Below are 16,903 nucleotides of genomic sequence, written 5' to 3'. Positions count from 1 at the left end.
CCCAGCAGGACAGGAACTGCCTCAGGCCGGCACGGCGCCGTTAGCGACTCCCAACGGCGGGAGGCTCAGAGGGCAGAGTCGGCCTTACTCCCGCCTCACGACCCCTCAGGAGCGTCACCCGCGGCCGGCGCGGCCCCTTTCAGGGCGCGGGGCGGGGCGGTGGCCCCGGAGGGAGGGGAGATCCCGCCCCGCCTGCGCCGGCGCTGCCGCCCGCGCGGCGCCTTTAAGGGCTGGCCTACGTGGCAGCAGGAGCTGAGTGGCGGCGCGGCCCGGCGCTCCCTCCCGCCCTTCCTGCGGCCGTCTGAGACTGAGGCCGGGCCCCGGGCGCGCAGCAGCAGCCGCCGGCAGCACCCCTCTCCCGCCGCCATGGGCCAGAACGATATCATGAGCACCGCCGAGGACTTCGCGGACCAGGTGGGTGCCCGCCCGCCTTCCCCTCTCTGGCCGGGAGGCCTTTGTGCGCTGGGCCGCTCCCTCGGGCGCCGGGGCTGGCTGTGAGGGGGCGCCTCGGCAGGCCCCGCGCTGAGGGGGGTGGTTGGGCTGCTGTTCCCCAGGGCCTAGCTGGGCTGTTGTAGAGCAGGTTGGGGCGGCGGCCCGGCTCGGGGCTGCCGCCTTGCTTGGGGCCTGCCTCTTCGCTGGGGCGGTGGGCATCCTCGCCTGCGCCGCCCTGGGGTGGGGGGAGGCCTGGCTCTCTGTTGGGGTGGGGGTGGCTGGGGCAGGCCTTGCGGCAGGGGCCCTGTGGGAGCGGCTGCCCGCTGCCCTCATGTGGGCTTTGTGGTCGCTCGTAGAGCGGCCCAGCCCCTCTCCCCTTGGGCGCTGGGCTTCCCCATGGGAGCGAACAAATGGAGGGGCGATAGGAGGCTGAGCTGCTCTCACCTCTTCCTAAGCTGCCCAGGTTGGCAGCTAGGGCATAGAGGGATGCGGGAGGCTGGGGTGGGGTGATGGGGGCAGGAAAGTGAAAGTCCATTCCGTACCCATGTCTAGAAATTCAGACTGGAAGGGACTTACCAGCATCATGCTACTGTGCTTAGAATTGGGGCAAAAGGAAAGGAAGCTGAAGTCGTCTTGTAGTCCTTCATATCTTTACTTCAGTGGAGGCCCTTACAGATTTCTCCCTTAAATAGAAGCTTGAGATCTCTTACTGTATGTGAGAACAGGAGATTTTGATTGTGAGTAAGCTGATCTGCTGGTGATGGTGTCAGAAAGGTCTTAACTGACCTAGTGATTCATCTAATTGAAAACAAGAAGCAATACCTAATCACATTTAGCAGGGTCTCTGGAAAAATCTGTCTAGTTCTACAACTCTTGACTACTGAAGCAGTTGGAGTTGTGCGGCGCACAGAAAGGTGTCACAGCTCTGAGGGGGCTGCGCTGCTTCCGGGCCTTTAACTGAATTTCACTGGGGATACCTTTTCTGTGCTTCCTCCCCGCCCCCAGGTAGAAGACTCATTTTAGAGACAGAATCTTCGTGGTATGTGGTAGTATTCAACTTAAGGGGCGCCTGGATCATCTTCGTCATCGTCTGTTTACCTTCTCCTCTCACTCCTGTTAGAAGAGAAAGTAAACTACCACTATAGTGTTCAGATTGGTTGCCAAAATCTACAACACTTGTCCTGACCTTTTTATAACACCTCCCTATTTATTCCTGTGTGACTATTTCTAGGTGTCTTTAACAGCCCTTTTTTTCATACTACTGAAAGCTCTTTTGTCCATCTGAAATGCAGTCTCCTTTCTCCTGAAATGAGTTTTAAATGGCTCAACTTTGTTTGTGCGGGGCCACATTTTATTTAAAGATCAGTCTGTCCTTTAGCTGCAGAATTTGAGGTGTTTGTGTGCATTTACCATTTGGATGGTGAAACAACTTTTACAGCTTTCCAAGTAACTAACTCACTTGATAATTCTGGGTCCAAATAGCTGCCTCATAGCTCAGCTGGATACTCTCAGTGCTCTGTATGCCCCTAAAGCTCAGTATCACACTAGTGCAGGAGTGGAGAGACGTACTGAACGATAACCTTTGGTATATATTGCGAAGTTGACACTTGGCATTACGGAAACTGTTAGTTCATCTTGGATTAAAAAAAAACACTTGGAACATTTCAGCTGAAGCTATGTTGAAACTCTCCTTGATAGAGGCAGAGGTAGTACAGCTGGACAGTGGCTTTTTGGGGAGCTGAATTCGTGTTCACTGATGACTCTGCTTTCTACACTCCCTGTGCTAGTGCTCAAGACTTAATGAGTCTTAATTTCTGTAGCATAAAACCCCTGTGGGAAAATGTTACAGCTACTTCCATGGCTTATCACTAAGTCCTCAATGTCTTACAAAACCTCAAGAATAATCTGTTCCTTCAATTCAAATACTGGAGTTTAACATTTTCTCAAATACTGCCATTTCCCTCTGATTTAGCAAATTATGCCTTAGAAACCAAGATACTCTGTAGTAACAAGTGGCTCTTAATCCAGAGGTGAACTAGTCCTCTGGGGGCATGGCCTTAAAGGCAGCTAAGCTTGCCTTGACAGCTAGCTCTCAGTGAAAGGGCTTGTCCTACTTCTCCCAAGGCTGCGTTCCCCTTTTGTCACTCCCTAGTGCTTTTTGGTCACTGGGCTGGAGAGCTGAATTGGGAGGGGATAAATAGAGGAGTTGACTTTTCTGTTGTTACCAGTTATCCTGTTGTTTAGGTCAAGTGATGAGCATGCTGTTGGGGTGGGATGGCTTGTGAGGAGCAGTAGCCAGTAGCTTGGCTGTAGCATGAGTTGTAGCCCACAGGGAGGTGGTACAGCTGATGAGTTACTCTGCTCTGTAACTGTGAGTGGTTTCCAAGGACTGCAGTGGAGGAGGCAGCTGCTTGGTGGGTGTTGGGAGGTGGTCCTCTTGATTTCAGAGAAGACAACTTACTAGATATTGGGGGGGGTGGGAAAAGTTATTAGGGGTTCTTAAAATCTAGGTGATACATGCTGCAGAGAACTAAGGGTCTTGGTTCAGAATGATGCCCAGCTACAGGCTTTATGGGTTAGTTTGGCCTGGTGTTATGAGGCTTAAAAACAATGTTATTAATTAAATAATTTACATACTCAGAAGTAAAGCCTTTTTTTTTAGTGATTCTCGTTAAAACATTACATGACAAACCCTTTGGTGCAGGCACCACGTACTGCTGATACCACACTGAACATAGCTGTGTCTGAGGCCTGTAGTAATTGTTTAGGGTTGTAGGACAGGCTGTCTCTCTTCTGTAATCCCTGTAAAGAGGGAGCAGATCCCGAGCAACTTTTCTAGTGTCCGTTTAGGAATGTGGGGGCCTGGTGTTTCTGCTGCCCTGAAAAATAAATTATAGACAAAAATGCAAGAAGACTATTGAGTCATTGTACTGCAGTGAAAGGGCTGTAAGGGAGAGACAGACTCAGGGGGAGTTTACTTAAATTTCCAATGTAAATGCTGATGCATGTTGTTCAGCTAAATCTGACATCTGTGTCCTAGTTTATGGAAAACAGAAGGGAGAAGAAAACATTTCATTATTAGTCTGAACTATGTGTTTTTAAAAACCTGACTTTTGGAATCTGTAACTTAGTCTTGTTGATGCATTATTGTTGCAAGCTAAAACGCCTCTTCTGGTTAGGCTGGGAAGGAATCTTCCCATGGAGAGATAAGAAATACAATATATAACTAATAAATCCTATTCATAGCCTTTTTGGAAAAAGGAATTGGTGTAAAGCACGCATTAGAAGTGAAAATCACGGTAATGAGAAATATTTGTACAATTAAACCCTGAGTAAGATCTCTAACAATGTTCTAGGGGGTCATAGCTTTCTTCTTGTCTTTTGAAGTAGGGAAGCCTTTGTTTCCAGTCTGCACAACCAGCTTGTAGATATTGATTAGCCTGTTGCAATGGGCAGTGTTGTCCTTATGATCGTTAGGTGGGGTCTCGTTCAGTGGGTATGTATAGATTGGTGAGAGGATGTGTCTTTTCTCTCTGCTGGAAGACTGAGCATCCTATTCCAGAAAAGATCACTGGTGTCCCAGGCTGCTGGAGGTCTCTGTCCTCCCAGAACAAAACAATCCCTTAAATGAGTATGAGCTAGATTTTGGAATAAGCCAAAAGCTCTGGACTAATAATGCTGTGCAGCCCACAAGCGTGCTTTCTGTGTAGATTAGCAGACTGCTCTTCCTCACCATGGTCATAACTTCCATAATGCAAGAACATGCCTGTGTGTACACACAGACAAGGGTTCTGTTTGGCCAGAATATACCTGAGTGTCAGCAAAACTTCGTAACACCTGTTTGTGTAGTGGTCTTAAAATAGCTGTAATTATGCTACAGTAAGTATACTTTTAACAGAACGGGCTGGATTTTTACAAATTGTGAACTGTTGGGGCTGTATGTTTAGAAAGCACAGTAAAATGATTGTATATTGACTCTTGTTACCTTTCTGTGGGCAGGTCTCTATGGGTTTGAATGTCAAGCCTCCTTCTGAAAAATGAGTTTTGAGCAGAGATTTAATTTAGGGATCTCTGGATCCTCTTGTGTATCTTTGCTTGTTTAAACTGAGGAGCATTTAAATCTATCTTTGCTTCTCTAATCCTGTTAGAGGGGGAAGTGACAACACAAAGCCCCTCTGGTGCATGCTAGTGACTTGGCTGCCAACACAACCAGCTGTTGTTCTTTAAAGTAGTTTTAGTTAGTATTTCATTGTCTCTATCTCAGGATGTTTTGCATCTTGAAACAAGGCAGTATGTGGTAAGAGCAGTTGATGCAAAGCCTGTAGCAGAATAAGCCATCCAGTTACTTGATGTCATGAGTTTAATACTGTCACCTCCATCAATCTCAACAGTTTTGTTTGGGTTTGCCTGTATTGTGCTTTAGTGGAGTGTGTATTTCAAGTCCTGTGTCTCTGCTGGATATGTTCACTAACTGCAGCTACCAGATGTCCCATATGTGCTGCTCTTATATGTGTGAATCGTCAAGGAAGTGGGCTCAGGGTGCAGCATTACAGCCACGTTGCTGGTGATGTGTAGGGACAAAACCAGAGTGTCTAGTAGTTAGTTAGGCCCCACTTCTGGAGGCTTTCTGTTTCTTAAGTTACTCTAACCTTAGTTAAATTCAGTGATTTATACTTGAATCCTGTAATCATAAAATCACTTGCTGCCTGTTATGGTCTCTTCTGGTGTTTATCATCTAACTTCTTTCTCTCTGGATCTCCATGGCTTGGATTTGTGTTCATACAGTCTGTTCCTGAAGCTTTTTTCATTTTAAGCTTGCTGTGTACAGGGGTTTCAACTTGTGTGTAGCTGAGTAAATGCAGCTACGTGAGTTATGGATGTCCAGAGATGATGTGTGTCACGATAAGGTTGCTTAGCACTGCAGCTGCCTTAGGCCTCAGTCCTTCTGACTTGTCCTAAGCTGATTGGATGCGTGTGCTCGATGGCGTCGAATTCCCACTGAGCCACCAGAACAGGTCAATGTTAACTGCTGCCTTGGCTCCTTCACCTGGACTGTTGGCAGTTGTTTAGTTACAGAGAAGGGGAAGATCAGATCAGCTCGCATGACCTGCTTCGGAAGCAGCGAAGATGAGGCCTGGAGGCAGATGCCATCTCTGATGTTGGCTTCTTTTTTTTTTCAACTACAGCAGTGTGTTTTTCCTCTCCTTACAGATGCCCAACACTTGTCCTCTTTCATTTCCTTCTAGACCAAAGTTGCCTGCTCTGTGTCTTGACACAACAGACTTATTTATAAGCCACTTATGGTTTTGTACTATTTCCAGAACAACATCATCATCCTTAGTATTCCTCAGCAAGTTGCACGGTGAAATCCAGAAAAGAAGAAAGCTATAAACTGAGATGTCTCATCCAGTGACAAAGATCACAAATCTTCTTCTGACTCATTCATCCAACTGTTGACATGGCTTAAGCTTGAAGTGGCAGTCCTGAGTCAGAGTACAGCCGCACTTCAAATGTGCTCGATTAACTTGAATCTTGACCCTTAGACTCTGGATGCACACAGTACAACTAGTGTAGTTTGTTCCAATATTAACTGTTTAATTAACTATTAAGCATGTTTACTGGATTGTTTTCCTTTTGATAATCTTCAGTTTGGCAGTAAGCAAGGCTTGTCGCTTCATAGGATTTGGAACACCCTTTAGTATTTATTAATTACTGTGGCAAGAAATTACTTCCCTCTCCTTTCTTCACACTCCCATATATACTGAACTGTGAAAGAAAAGGTTTGTGTTTCTTTTCTGTCCATTTTTTTTATACAGTTCAGTGCTGCCTGGAAGACACCTATATGTATGTGGGTTCTCCCCCCTCTTTTCATGCTCAAAAGTGCTCTAATATTGCATAAACTGTATGAATCAATGGGTCTTACGACACATTGAACCTTGTGGGGGATAATGTGGGGTTGTTTTTTTAAAATGGCTCCTCCTAGTTCTAACTCTGGAACCTGCAGTCCTGTACTTCTGCAGGAGGGAGGCTTATGGCATGGGCATTTATTTACTTCTGCAAGTGTCAACCTGCCCAAACTGCTCTGGATAATCTTGTAAAGTTAGTTTTAGATTAATTGTTTGTTGCTTAGTAGATTGCACTTCCTCATGTAGACTCCAAATGTGTCTCTCTGGTGTTCTGGCTTAACTGAACCCCATGAGTGAAACAGGTCAGCCAGGCTCTTGCGTTCAGAGTGACAGTGCAAATCCTTGGGGAGGTCTCTATTAAGTAATAACCAGTGCTGTGCAGGAAAATGGGAGACAAGCACTTGTTGTAATCCAGAGGCAGTAAGTCTTCCTGTGTCCCTCAGTTCTGTAGAATATGCTGGTGTGGACCCTCTTCAGCAGTTCTGTGTTTACTCCTTACTGGTTAGTTTGCTCTACAACTACAATTGAGTTTGCAGGATGAAGAGCTCTGTGGGACCAGATACATCTTGGATTCCCAAGAACTAAGATCAGCATCTGTGGCATGATACAATTTCCTTTAAACTGCTACACTGAATTGTCTATAAATGCCGACTTTATGCAGAAGATGCTAGTATAACAGCTGCTGCTACACATGTACACATGCTTTATTCTGAGCTTTTAGGTGGAGCTAGCTTGGCAGAAAGCTTATTAATGTTTTCTGGTTTGTAGGAAATTAGTCTTCTGTCAGGCTGACCCCCTGAATCAGTTTGCTACAGGGTGTTGAGTGCCTGAGCATGTGGGTGGGAGTAGGATTGCCCTTTCAGCTCCTGGCTATCTGATAGTTGGGCTGCAACATGAAACCCTGAGATAGACAAACTAAAACCAAGGTCAGCCTTCATCTAGTAAGAGCTCCATCTGAACACAGTTCTTGTTACATACAAAGGTGCTGCTGGATTCTGCTTTTCTTCATGTCCCTGTCCAAAAATGCTCTTTGTGTGTAGTATGACAACAGGTCGTCCCCCCACCACTGCTCCCAGGTGTTATCAAACCAGAGTGGAGAAGAATTGAATTAAATTTTGTGTCTAAATTTTGATTGTATGCACAGAGAACTGCTGACCTCAGTTTGCAAATGCCTGGATCTGTTATGCCTTGAGTATTGCTGTGCCTTCCTCCCCTGCTAATGAAGCTGTCTGCCCATGCAGTTCCTGAGGGTGACGAAGCAGTACCTTCCCCACGTGGCCCGCCTGTGCCTCATCAGCACCTTCCTGGAGGACGGCATCCGCATGTGGTTCCAGTGGAGTGAACAGAGGGACTACATTGATGGCACGTGGAACTGTGGCTATTTCCTGGCCTCCATCTTTGTGTTCATTAATCTCTTCGGACAGCTGAGTAAGTGGCTCTGAGGCTGTTAAGGTGGATGCCAGAGCAGTCCAGTGTGTCTGCCACCCTGGCTCACACAAGCACTCTGAATCATTTAAGCATGGAACACCTAGCTGATTTCTTAAGTCACTGACAGCTTAGAACTGATAGTACTAAAGTGAGCTGAATGAACAGAACTCTTGACCTGCTTCAGCCTTTCCTGGAAGTAGCCTTAGAAAATTTCTTGTAACTTGCTACCTCTGAGTCATAAATGCCAAGAGTATGTTAGGACAGTGTTTTCAATTCTGTACACGTATCTGTAAACACATACCACACCCCCTGAATTCTCTAAATGATGTACTCATATCTTCTTAACCAGGGCAGCATTCAGACCTTCTCAGCCTGTTGTTTTTATGCTTATTGCTCTCAATGGCAAAGTTCTTTAACTTTTAGTGCTTTAACACTGATAGCTGCTGTATGGTGCTGTGTGTTGGGGACAGCGTTCAGCATGTGCTTACCCTTTATAAAGTAAAAGATAACTTCTTGAATTAGAAAGCATTTTAAAACTGCTTGGTTCTCAAGCTGATTTATACCGATGTGCCATTAAAATATCCTGCCTGAAGTTCTTTGTGGCACAATTGAAAGAAACCATAGTCTGCTCAGTTCAAAACACGCCAGCACTCCTGCAGCATCTCCTCCTGTGCAGACCAGAAGTGTAACTGTGTTCAATTTCCCCAACTCAGGTGGCTGTATCCTGGTGCTGAGTAGGAACTTTGTGCAATATGCCTGCTTTGGACTGTTTGGAATTATAGCATTACAGGTAGGAGGCTTGATTCTTCAGCCCTTCTAAACCATGGCTTTCAAATCTTCTCTCTTAGCCCCAGTATTACCAGCATATTAAAGTACTATTCACAGCCTTGGGATTTTTCTCCATCCTGGCCTAGTGCCAGTCCTCAATGGCATTGAACTATTTTGCTGTTTCTGTTCTGATGCTTCCAGTAGAGTCTTGGCTGAAATTCCAATTAGTCAGCTGGAGACATTGATTCAATACTTGACCTTGACCAATTTAGCAGAAGTAACTCACAGTTTACCTGTGCATCAGTAATGTGCCAAGCGTAGAACTTGCAGTTGCTTTGGCCTTCAGCACACAGCTTTTATAAAGGACTATCTCTGTCACAGAGAATCCTAGTTGATAGCATCCTTCCTGTTCAGAACAGGCATGTTTTTGGGGGGGGGCTAAAGCACAAATCAAATTCTGGCATCTGTTCTGCTTTATTCTGACTCACTGGACCATGGTGATGTAACCTGCCTTGTTTCCTTCAGTATAATACACTTCTAACTGACTGGATAGTACAGACTTGAGACTATGACATAACTTCAGTGTAGCTTACACAGTGTTTTAATGTGTTTTCTTCTTTGTCTAGACTATTGCATACAGCATTCTATGGGACCTGAAGTTCTTGATGAGGTATGTCTACTTCTTGCAGTTTTTATCAATACACAATGAAAACTGTTGTCTGTCCCTGCCACTTGTGGACAGAGGAGATGTCTTTGTATGTAGTATTTACTAAAAGACTTTACAAAACTATGTATTTACATTAAACAAGAAATGACAACACTTAAGATAGTACAGTTTGTGTTAAACAGTAGAGAGCAAGCTCAGTACTGCAGAAAGGAAAGCCTAATCCTAACCCACTAGGATCCAAGTGCTTCTGCTACTAAGCTCCTTGCTGAGAGCTCACAAACAACTGTCTAGACTGGGTCAGAGAGCTGCTGTTATTTTCTGAATGGCTAAAATAGCAGCTGTGCTTGTGCATGCCTCAAGCCGTTTTCTGAGAAAACAAAAGCGTGTAGGTACTGGAGTGTTTCTGGGACTTCTAAATCTCTACTTAGAGAAGGTTTTGGAAGGCAGGGCTCTTAAACGTGAGCTTTCTTGTCAAACCTGAGTGATGGCTGGCTGTTACCTTTTCACCCCTTTGAGGGGAGGGCAGGGGGCAGCACAAACTATACTCTGGGTTTACTACAACCCTGTAAATGTGTAACTTCTTGTAGCAGTACCACTCTTGGTTTTTCAAAGCAACCTCTGAACTACTTTGGCACATGCAGCTAAACCCAAGGTACAGAGTAACAGCATAACTGAATTCATGCTTTAACAGATGCTAAGCGGCTGTGCCTGAGCTGTGGGTGCTGGACTTCTCTGGCAGGCTGTACATGTCTAGACAGGCTTGTGTAAACGCTCGTTGTGCACAGTGCTGCTGTTCCAGCTGTGGAGTCACAAGGTGCAGAACGGGTCACTCCTCACTAGCACGCAGTGACGTTGTCAGATAAGACTTGAATCAGTGCAAACTGCCCTAAACTGCTTTTTTTTCCACCACCCCCCCTTCCCGTTTCTGTCTCTCTGTAGGAACCTGGCCCTTGGGGGAGGCTTGCTGCTGCTTCTGGCTGAGTCGCGCTCAGAGGGGAAGAGCATGTTTGCTGGTGTCCCCACCATGCGGGAGAGCTCTCCTAAGCAGTACATGCAGCTGGGGGGCCGTGTGCTGCTGGTCCTCATGTTCATGACGCTGCTACACTTTGATATGAACTTCTTTTCTGTAAGTATCTGAGGATAAAAGTGTGAGTTAAATTAGAATTAGACTAACTCCCAGATTGGCTGCAGAACCAACTCTGTGCTTATCAAATAAATCTGTGTTTTAGAGTTAATATTTGGAAAAACTAAATCTGTGCCATGACAGCCTGTTCTGCTGATCTCCATCCTCTGTCCTGATGTTTTTGTATCTAGTTAAGAACCATATGTAAGCTTGTGGCTGTTTTCCTTACAGATTCTGCAGAACATTGTGGGCACAGCCCTGATTATCTTGGTGGCAATTGGCTTCAAGACTAAGCTGGCTGCCTTGACTCTAGTCATCTGGCTGTTTGGCATCAACATCTACTTCAATGCCTTCTGGACCGTCCCAGCCTACAAGCCCATGCACGACTTCCTCAAATACGACTTCTTCCAGACCATGTCTGTAATTGGAGGGCTCCTCCTCGTTGTTGCACTGGGTCCTGGTGGAGTGTCCATGGATGAGAAGAAAAAAGAGTGGTAACAGGATTGGCAACACTTCTTGGGACATAACATTTAAAAGTCCAGAACTGATTCTCTATGGATTCAACAAAAACTGCCAGCATTTTACACATACATGCCCCCTTCCTATTAAAGGCACAGATGTTTTGAATTTGATTTACAGTGGCACCAGTAATACAATAGATAAAATCCTATTTCTTCAAGGAACGTTGCCTAGGCTTATTCTAACTTTCCTAGATTTGGAACTAACCCAAGGAACCTGCATTTTGCTGATGCTTCAGTGAGTTGCAGTTGTACAGTTGCTGTCTTTCATGTCAGCAGCGTTTTAAAATTTGAAGTACTGTGAACAGATTTGTCTGTATCATTCAGTGTGCTGTTGGGTTCTAGCTATAACTAAAAAGGTGGATCCCCTTTCTCACCCTCATCAAAATTGTCTTGTGCATAAGGAGTTCCATTGCTGGTTATAGCATTGCTTATCAAGGCAGAAAGCAGCATTTAAAAAAAACAACCTTGTAATTTCTGCTGCTGAGAGGCCTGTAATTCCTTTTCCTTTAACAAAAGAGGGGAAGGGTTTCCTGCCCTCAAATAAAAGGCAAAAAGAAAACCCTGGAAGTAGTTGTACCTTGCTCTAGGTAAAAGAGGGAGAGGATTTTCTAACATGTCCTGGTTCTGCTCTTGAGGGGAGCAAGGGTAAATCCTGTATTGCTGATCAGGAATTGTGTATGACTAATCAGACTTCAGGAAGGAAGGGGGGGAAGATACTCCTGAAGAGACAGAATGTTTGATTCTGTTAAAATTCTGTGCCAAAAGAACTACTCAGCATTCTTTTCCCAAAGTTGCCCTTCCTGAATTCCCAAGAAGGGAGCCCAGTTGTGCTGCAGGTTCCATAATAAAAGCTCCTTTCTGCTATTAACCAGCTTCCCTCCATCCATGTCCCAAATTCATATCTGAATTGCAGGTTATCAGTGAAAGTGTCTTCAGAATTACAGAAACTCCCCTTTTCCCTGCACTCAGTACATGCAAGATGAGCGGTCAGTCTTCTAATCTGTAGTCTTTGCTTCTTAGATTCATTTCTGTCATCATCTCTGCTGCAAAAGTCCCAGTGTGACTGAGCAGCAGGAGAGCTGGGCTGTTGAACTTCTGAGTACAGCCCCTTCTCTCTGCCATTTCAGCCCCCCCAAGATGTGTAGGGAGGAAATGTGGCAGTCAGCTGTGTGCTGCCATAGCCCCAGGTCTCTATGCAAACGGTTATAGCTGAAGAATGCAAGTGCAACACCTGTGCGGTGAATAAGCAGCCAGGGATGGAACTTGGGTGTTGAGAGGGAGGAACTCCTCAGCACCCTGAGGAGAGAGGAAGGCCCTGTTTTCACTCAGTGCCACAACCTCTGTGCCATGAACATGCTTAGTGCTGCTCAGAGGAGGCGTTTTGTCCTCTGCTAGTAAACTAGGTGAACCTATTTCACTAGATTATGAAAGAATTCTGGAAAGCATGAGCCCTACCACTTGCTAATGTTAGATTGCACTGTTCTCTCCCTTGAGAAAGCTGCTCAGCTGTTTGAGGAGTAATTCTGCTGAACTCCTCCAGCAGAAGGAATTTACCAGGGTCTCCTGGAAAGGACATCAACCTGGACAGTTCAGCACAACGGTTGTGTTTTATGGGAGAAAACTAGGCTGAAAGAACTGATTACTGTTGAATGTTGATTTCATCATCTTAAGGGGGAAATAGCCTATTTAATAGCAAGATGTGCTGCTGCTGAAGGAAACAAAGTGGTATGTGGGGTTGATAGGAGGGGAGACCAGCGTTTTGCTTTAGGTCACATAGAAGGTTTTCTTTTAAATGGGTTCTGCAAGTGTTTTCACCTCTGTGTTCACTGTGCCTGTCTCCAGAGAAAAACAAAGCAATCTGTTCAGGTACAGATACACAGCATGGGATGCTCCTGCTTAGTCTCACTGCAAGTCCTGGAATGGCTTTAGACCACGTCCAGTCAGCTGTTCTTAGATCTTTTAACTGCTGTTGATGTTCACAGTATTTACACATGGAATGACAGAAGCGACTCCTGTAAGTAGCCCTTACGTTGGCTTTCTCAACTTCTTTGTGTCCTAAGGAGCTGGATGATGGACTAGTCTGAAATACTGACCAGTTTCCTCTGAAAATCAAGTCCCCTTTCCAACAAAAGACCCCAGAAAAGAAATCAATACTGTCCTTTGCAGCAGAAACACTTTTGTGGTGAAGGGACATGGTTAGGTGGAGGGCATTATAAGATATTTCTAGGCAGCGCAATACACAGACTTACTAACTGTGAGTCCTGATTCTGGTTTCCTACATACACTGCTGTATTTGTGCATCTCCCAAAAATACAGTGACCTCTCCCTGTGGCTGAGAAGCATCACAAGCAGGATGTCAGCTATCAATTGGCTCTGCAAAGTGTTCTGGAATTCATTCTGAATATATTTTTGCTTTCTATGTGAAAAAAAAAAAGAAATAAGTATAAATTCTCATTTTATGCTGTATTTTGTACCTTAGTTGTGTTTGAAAATGTTTTGATTTTTGGAAACAATCAAAATAAAACAATGGCATCTTTGTATCCACCTGGCGTGTGTGACTGGTGACACCCCACACATAAGGCAGTTAGGGGCCCTGTGTGCTTCCTCTCTCCCCCCCCATTCAGCCCATCTTTCCAGGGACAGGTCTGAGCATTGGGCTGCCTGAACTCAGCTCCAGCAGTCATCCTTCCCTTGGTGGGGGCTGCTCAAGGCTGGCAAAAACACAGTTTAACTGCACCCTCCTAGTCCCCTCCCCAGCCATAACTGTTACTGGGAAAGGGCAAACACTTCCCAAGCTTGTGCACCCTCTAGAACTGTTGTACAACAGGCTTCAGGCCACTCACTTATCACAGATTTATTTGCCATTAGTTGCTTTCTTGAACTTCTTGGGTTTCTGATGATGACTCTTGAACTTCTTCTTTAAAGGCCCTGACTGTTTCTGTAGAGAGAGGAAAAAAAAAAGGTTAATCAGCTTATTTCCAAATCCTGAGGGCAGCCCTGCTCAGACAGCTTAAAGAGAAACTGAGTGGTGCCTCCTTGCCCCACAGAGTTGGCCAGGATGGCTCCTTGCATGATCCTGCAAGTCAGTGCCCCCCTCTCTGATGGGCACAGGATTATATGAGATTCAGTGGCAGTTTCCTCACAGAAACCTAAACTTCATCCAGCCTTCACTTGGTAACTGTACCAAAGGATCCAGCCCCTTCCTCAGGGGCTGCCTTAGAGTTACAGGTTCATTGTTTTTTAGGTACTACTGGCTTCCCAAGCTGAGAAGGATCAGGGAATGTCCTGTAGGACAGGACCAGGCCAGCTTCTCAAGAGAGGCAGAAGAGGGGTCTAGAAGAACCCTGTGACTTCACAAGAGTTTAACCAGTGTCAGTGTGTATATGGGGAGGAGGATTACACTTGTCTCCCTGTGAAAATGGAGTGCAGCAGGATCCCACCACAGGTGAGCCATTTATCCAGGCACCACAGACAGCATCAACATTGACTGCAATGATTCGTGCCCAGGATGTGAGTCACTGGCTGGGACATGGGGAAAGTCCGTTCCCCCAACCAGCTCTGCACCTTCTGCTGGTTCTCAGAGCAGAACAGACCAGACACCAGCAGGATGGGACCCCAGATCCACGCTACCCACCACGGTGTGACTCCCACCTTTCCCCTTTTGTTGCCAGCTGCTCTCCTGACATCTGTTCTTCCACCGCCCACTCCATTCACGTCACCGTTCTGCTTGGCCCCGTCGTCCTCACTGTCTGTTTCAAATTCATCGCTGCCCTTCGTGGTCTGTGGAGCTGTTGGGCTTTTTTCTGAAAAAAGTGCAGCTAAAACATAAAGATTTAATTCAGGATCAGTTCCTTGTGTGCACAGGCTCTGCCCTCCCCCCCAAAACTATTCTTTGAGGGCACCTTCAAGGTGATTTGCCAAGCTGCTCCCAGTCCCTAAGTACATATGTGTCACTACTGAAATACTTGGGGAATAAGCACACTGGGGTTTTATTAGGAATGTGCCTGGTGCTCTCAGCACCTGGGTTCTGGGAACTGCTCAGAAAAGGACAGTTCAGTGTCTGCTTTCCTACAGAGCAGCAGTGTCTCCAGATTAAGTCAGCAGAATGGCCTGATCTAACTCCTGTCAGCCAGCAGCATTTGCAGTAGAGATGCCTATAGCAACAAATCCTGGCGGATCTTGTATCACTCCCCTCACACCTCCTGTGATCCAACTCTGGTCACTATTTAGTGATACCTGCTATTTCTTATTTGGCAGTGGTAAGCTTTTCCAAAACCCAAGGAGAACCCCAACAGGCTGGCAGTCACATGCCTCCAGCACACGAGCAGCAAGGAGCAGTATAAAGAAGCCAGGAGAAAATCTGCCAACAAACTCCCTTTGGCACATAGATGAAACCGACGTTCCTACTCACGTGGGTACAGGTCACTCATGCTGTCATCTGTCTCCTCTCCATCCTCCTCGCTGGACTTGGGCTCCCAGAACTCCTCTTGTCCGTACCGCTCCCCGCTCCCGTTCATATGGTCATCGGGCTGCCGCGGCCGCTGCTTCTTCTGTCGCAAGCAGGCAGGGATGTACTCAACTCCTTCCTTCTGGCAGTGCTCGTCTAACAGTGCAGGGTGTCAGGCAGTGCTCAGCCAGGCTCCCCAGCCACCCCAGCCCTGTGCCTGTCCAGCTCTGGCTTATGCTAAATGCAACTCAAAGGTACATTGAGCTCTAACCTCTACTGCGCGTTCACATCATCTACAGTGATACTATGGACCATGAAAGATGGCAAAGATCTTAACACAGAGACCGTGCTGGATGTGTGAGCCACGCTCTCTGGGGAAGCTTTAGCACCACCCCTCTGCAGGAAGGGTGTTCCAAGGTATGTGCTGCAGGCCTATTGCTCCCTGTACCTGAGATCTCTCTTCCCAGCTAAAGAGCACACACAGCAGCAATATGTGACAGTCAGTCTAAAGAAGACTGGATCCCCTCCCTTCATGTAGAGCTACTGGATTCTCAACAGCCCAGGGAAAAATGTTGTCTGGTTTAATCTCCAGAAAAGCTACTTACATGTTTTCAGGGCTTTCTGGTAGCGCTTCCCTTGGACATGGCGCAGTACGTGCTCTGGAAGCTTGTTGATGTGTCTGAGCGTGAGCTTGCAAAACAGCTGGTGTCTGACAGGCAGAGAGAGACAGGAACAGAGTTCAAGCAGGCTGTTACCTACGAACTTCTCACTTATAAACACTGGGCTCATAACTGATAAATACTTCATAAAGAATTTCCCAGTCTCCCAAACCCCCCCAAACCCTCAAGAACTTTGTAAAACTCGACTGCTTTACATCTGAAACAGGGAAAATACATACAGATTCTTTGTGCTGGGCACTATGTGGGGCTCAAACTTGCCATAGTCAAACTCTCTGGCCGTCTTTATCAGCCGCTGGTACTTCTTGCCGTTGGTATACGCCTGCAGCTCCGAGAGCCGACACGGCATCTCGTGGCCTGTCAGCCTGCATCTCACCTGCAGAGAAACGGCGCCGGGTCAGGGGAGTCACCGCAGGGACCATCGCAAGGGATCACCGCACGGGCCACCGCAGGGGATCGCCACAGCGACCACCGCAGGCTGGGCTGGACGGGCCAGACCTCGTGTGCTCTCCTCCCCGGGCCTCCTCCGACTTCCACAGCGGGAGAAGAGCCGGCTGGAGCCGAGCCAGCTGCCGGGGTAGCCCCTCGGACATATATCCCCCGGCCTCGCCTCACGAACCCCGCCGGAAAGTGGCCCCAGGCCCCCCCCCAGTGCCACTCATCCCTGCGGAAACGGTACCGGGCCTCCCGGCGCCCTCAGACCCCACGGTCCCGATCCCGGCCCCACCTTGCCCGGCTCCGCGAGGGTGAGGAGCGGGTGCTGCCGCAGGAAGAGCCGCTCCGGCTCCGGCACCTCCGCCATGGCCGCAGCTCCCGGCGGCCCCAGAGACACGCCGCCAGCCGGGAGCGCGCCCCAACTTCCGGTGCCGGCCCCGCCACTACCATAGAGAGGGGCGGCTAGAGAGGGCTCGGTCTGATCGTCCGTGCTGGGTCG

General features: G+C 47.2%; 2 protein-coding genes across 2 annotated transcripts; one reads left to right on the top strand and one right to left on the bottom strand.

The window, feature by feature from the left end:
• Positions 1-305: 305 nt before the first annotated feature.
• SURF4 (surfeit 4) lies at positions 306-13,384 on the top strand. Its single transcript, XM_084272457.1, has 6 exons — positions 306-414; positions 7,580-7,766; positions 8,480-8,556; positions 9,161-9,204; positions 10,141-10,327; positions 10,556-13,384. The coding sequence occupies exons 1-6, from the start codon at positions 367-369 to the stop codon at positions 10,820-10,822; spliced, it is 810 nt and encodes a 269-aa protein (XP_084128583.1). The 5' UTR covers positions 306-366; the 3' UTR covers positions 10,823-13,384.
• A 262-nt stretch (positions 13,385-13,646) lies between these two features.
• On the bottom strand, positions 13,647-16,816 carry SURF2 (surfeit 2). Its single transcript, XM_084272379.1, has 6 exons — positions 16,697-16,816; positions 16,191-16,345; positions 15,898-16,001; positions 15,257-15,448; positions 14,497-14,663; positions 13,647-13,783 (listed from the first exon to the last, which is right to left on the bottom strand). The coding sequence occupies exons 1-6, from the start codon at positions 16,769-16,771 to the stop codon at positions 13,700-13,702; spliced, it is 777 nt and encodes a 258-aa protein (XP_084128505.1). The 5' UTR covers positions 16,772-16,816; the 3' UTR covers positions 13,647-13,699.
• Between the last annotated feature and the right edge of the window lie 87 nt (positions 16,817-16,903).

Source organism: Gallinula chloropus (assembly GCF_964237585.1).
Source record: "Gallinula chloropus genome assembly, chromosome: 18".
In the NCBI taxonomy this organism is placed as follows: Eukaryota; Metazoa; Chordata; class Aves; order Gruiformes; family Rallidae; genus Gallinula; species Gallinula chloropus.
Note: the sequence above shows the minus strand (reverse complement) of the source record. Positions and strands in the feature narration are given on the sequence as shown.

Coding starts and splice junctions, on each gene's coding strand:
- SURF4 (XM_084272457.1), top strand. CDS start 367: ATGGGCCAGAACGATATCATGAGCACCGCCGAGGACTTCGCGGACCAG. Junction 415..7,579: donor CCGAGGACTTCGCGGACCAG/GTGGGTGCCCGC, acceptor CTGCCCATGCAG/TTCCTGAGGGTGACGAAGCA. Junction 10,328..10,555: donor TTGATATGAACTTCTTTTCT/GTAAGTATCTGA, acceptor TTTTCCTTACAG/ATTCTGCAGAACATTGTGGG.
- SURF2 (XM_084272379.1), bottom strand. CDS start 16,771: ATGGCGGAGGTGCCGGAGCCGGAGCGGCTCTTCCTGCGGCAGCACCCG. Junction 16,346..16,696: donor CCCTCGCGGAGCCGGGCAAG/GTGGGGCCGGGA, acceptor GTTTCTCTGCAG/GTGAGATGCAGGCTGACAGG. Junction 14,664..15,256: donor CATGAGTGACCTGTACCCAC/GTGAGTAGGAAC, acceptor TTTATGTTTTAG/CTGCACTTTTTTCAGAAAAA.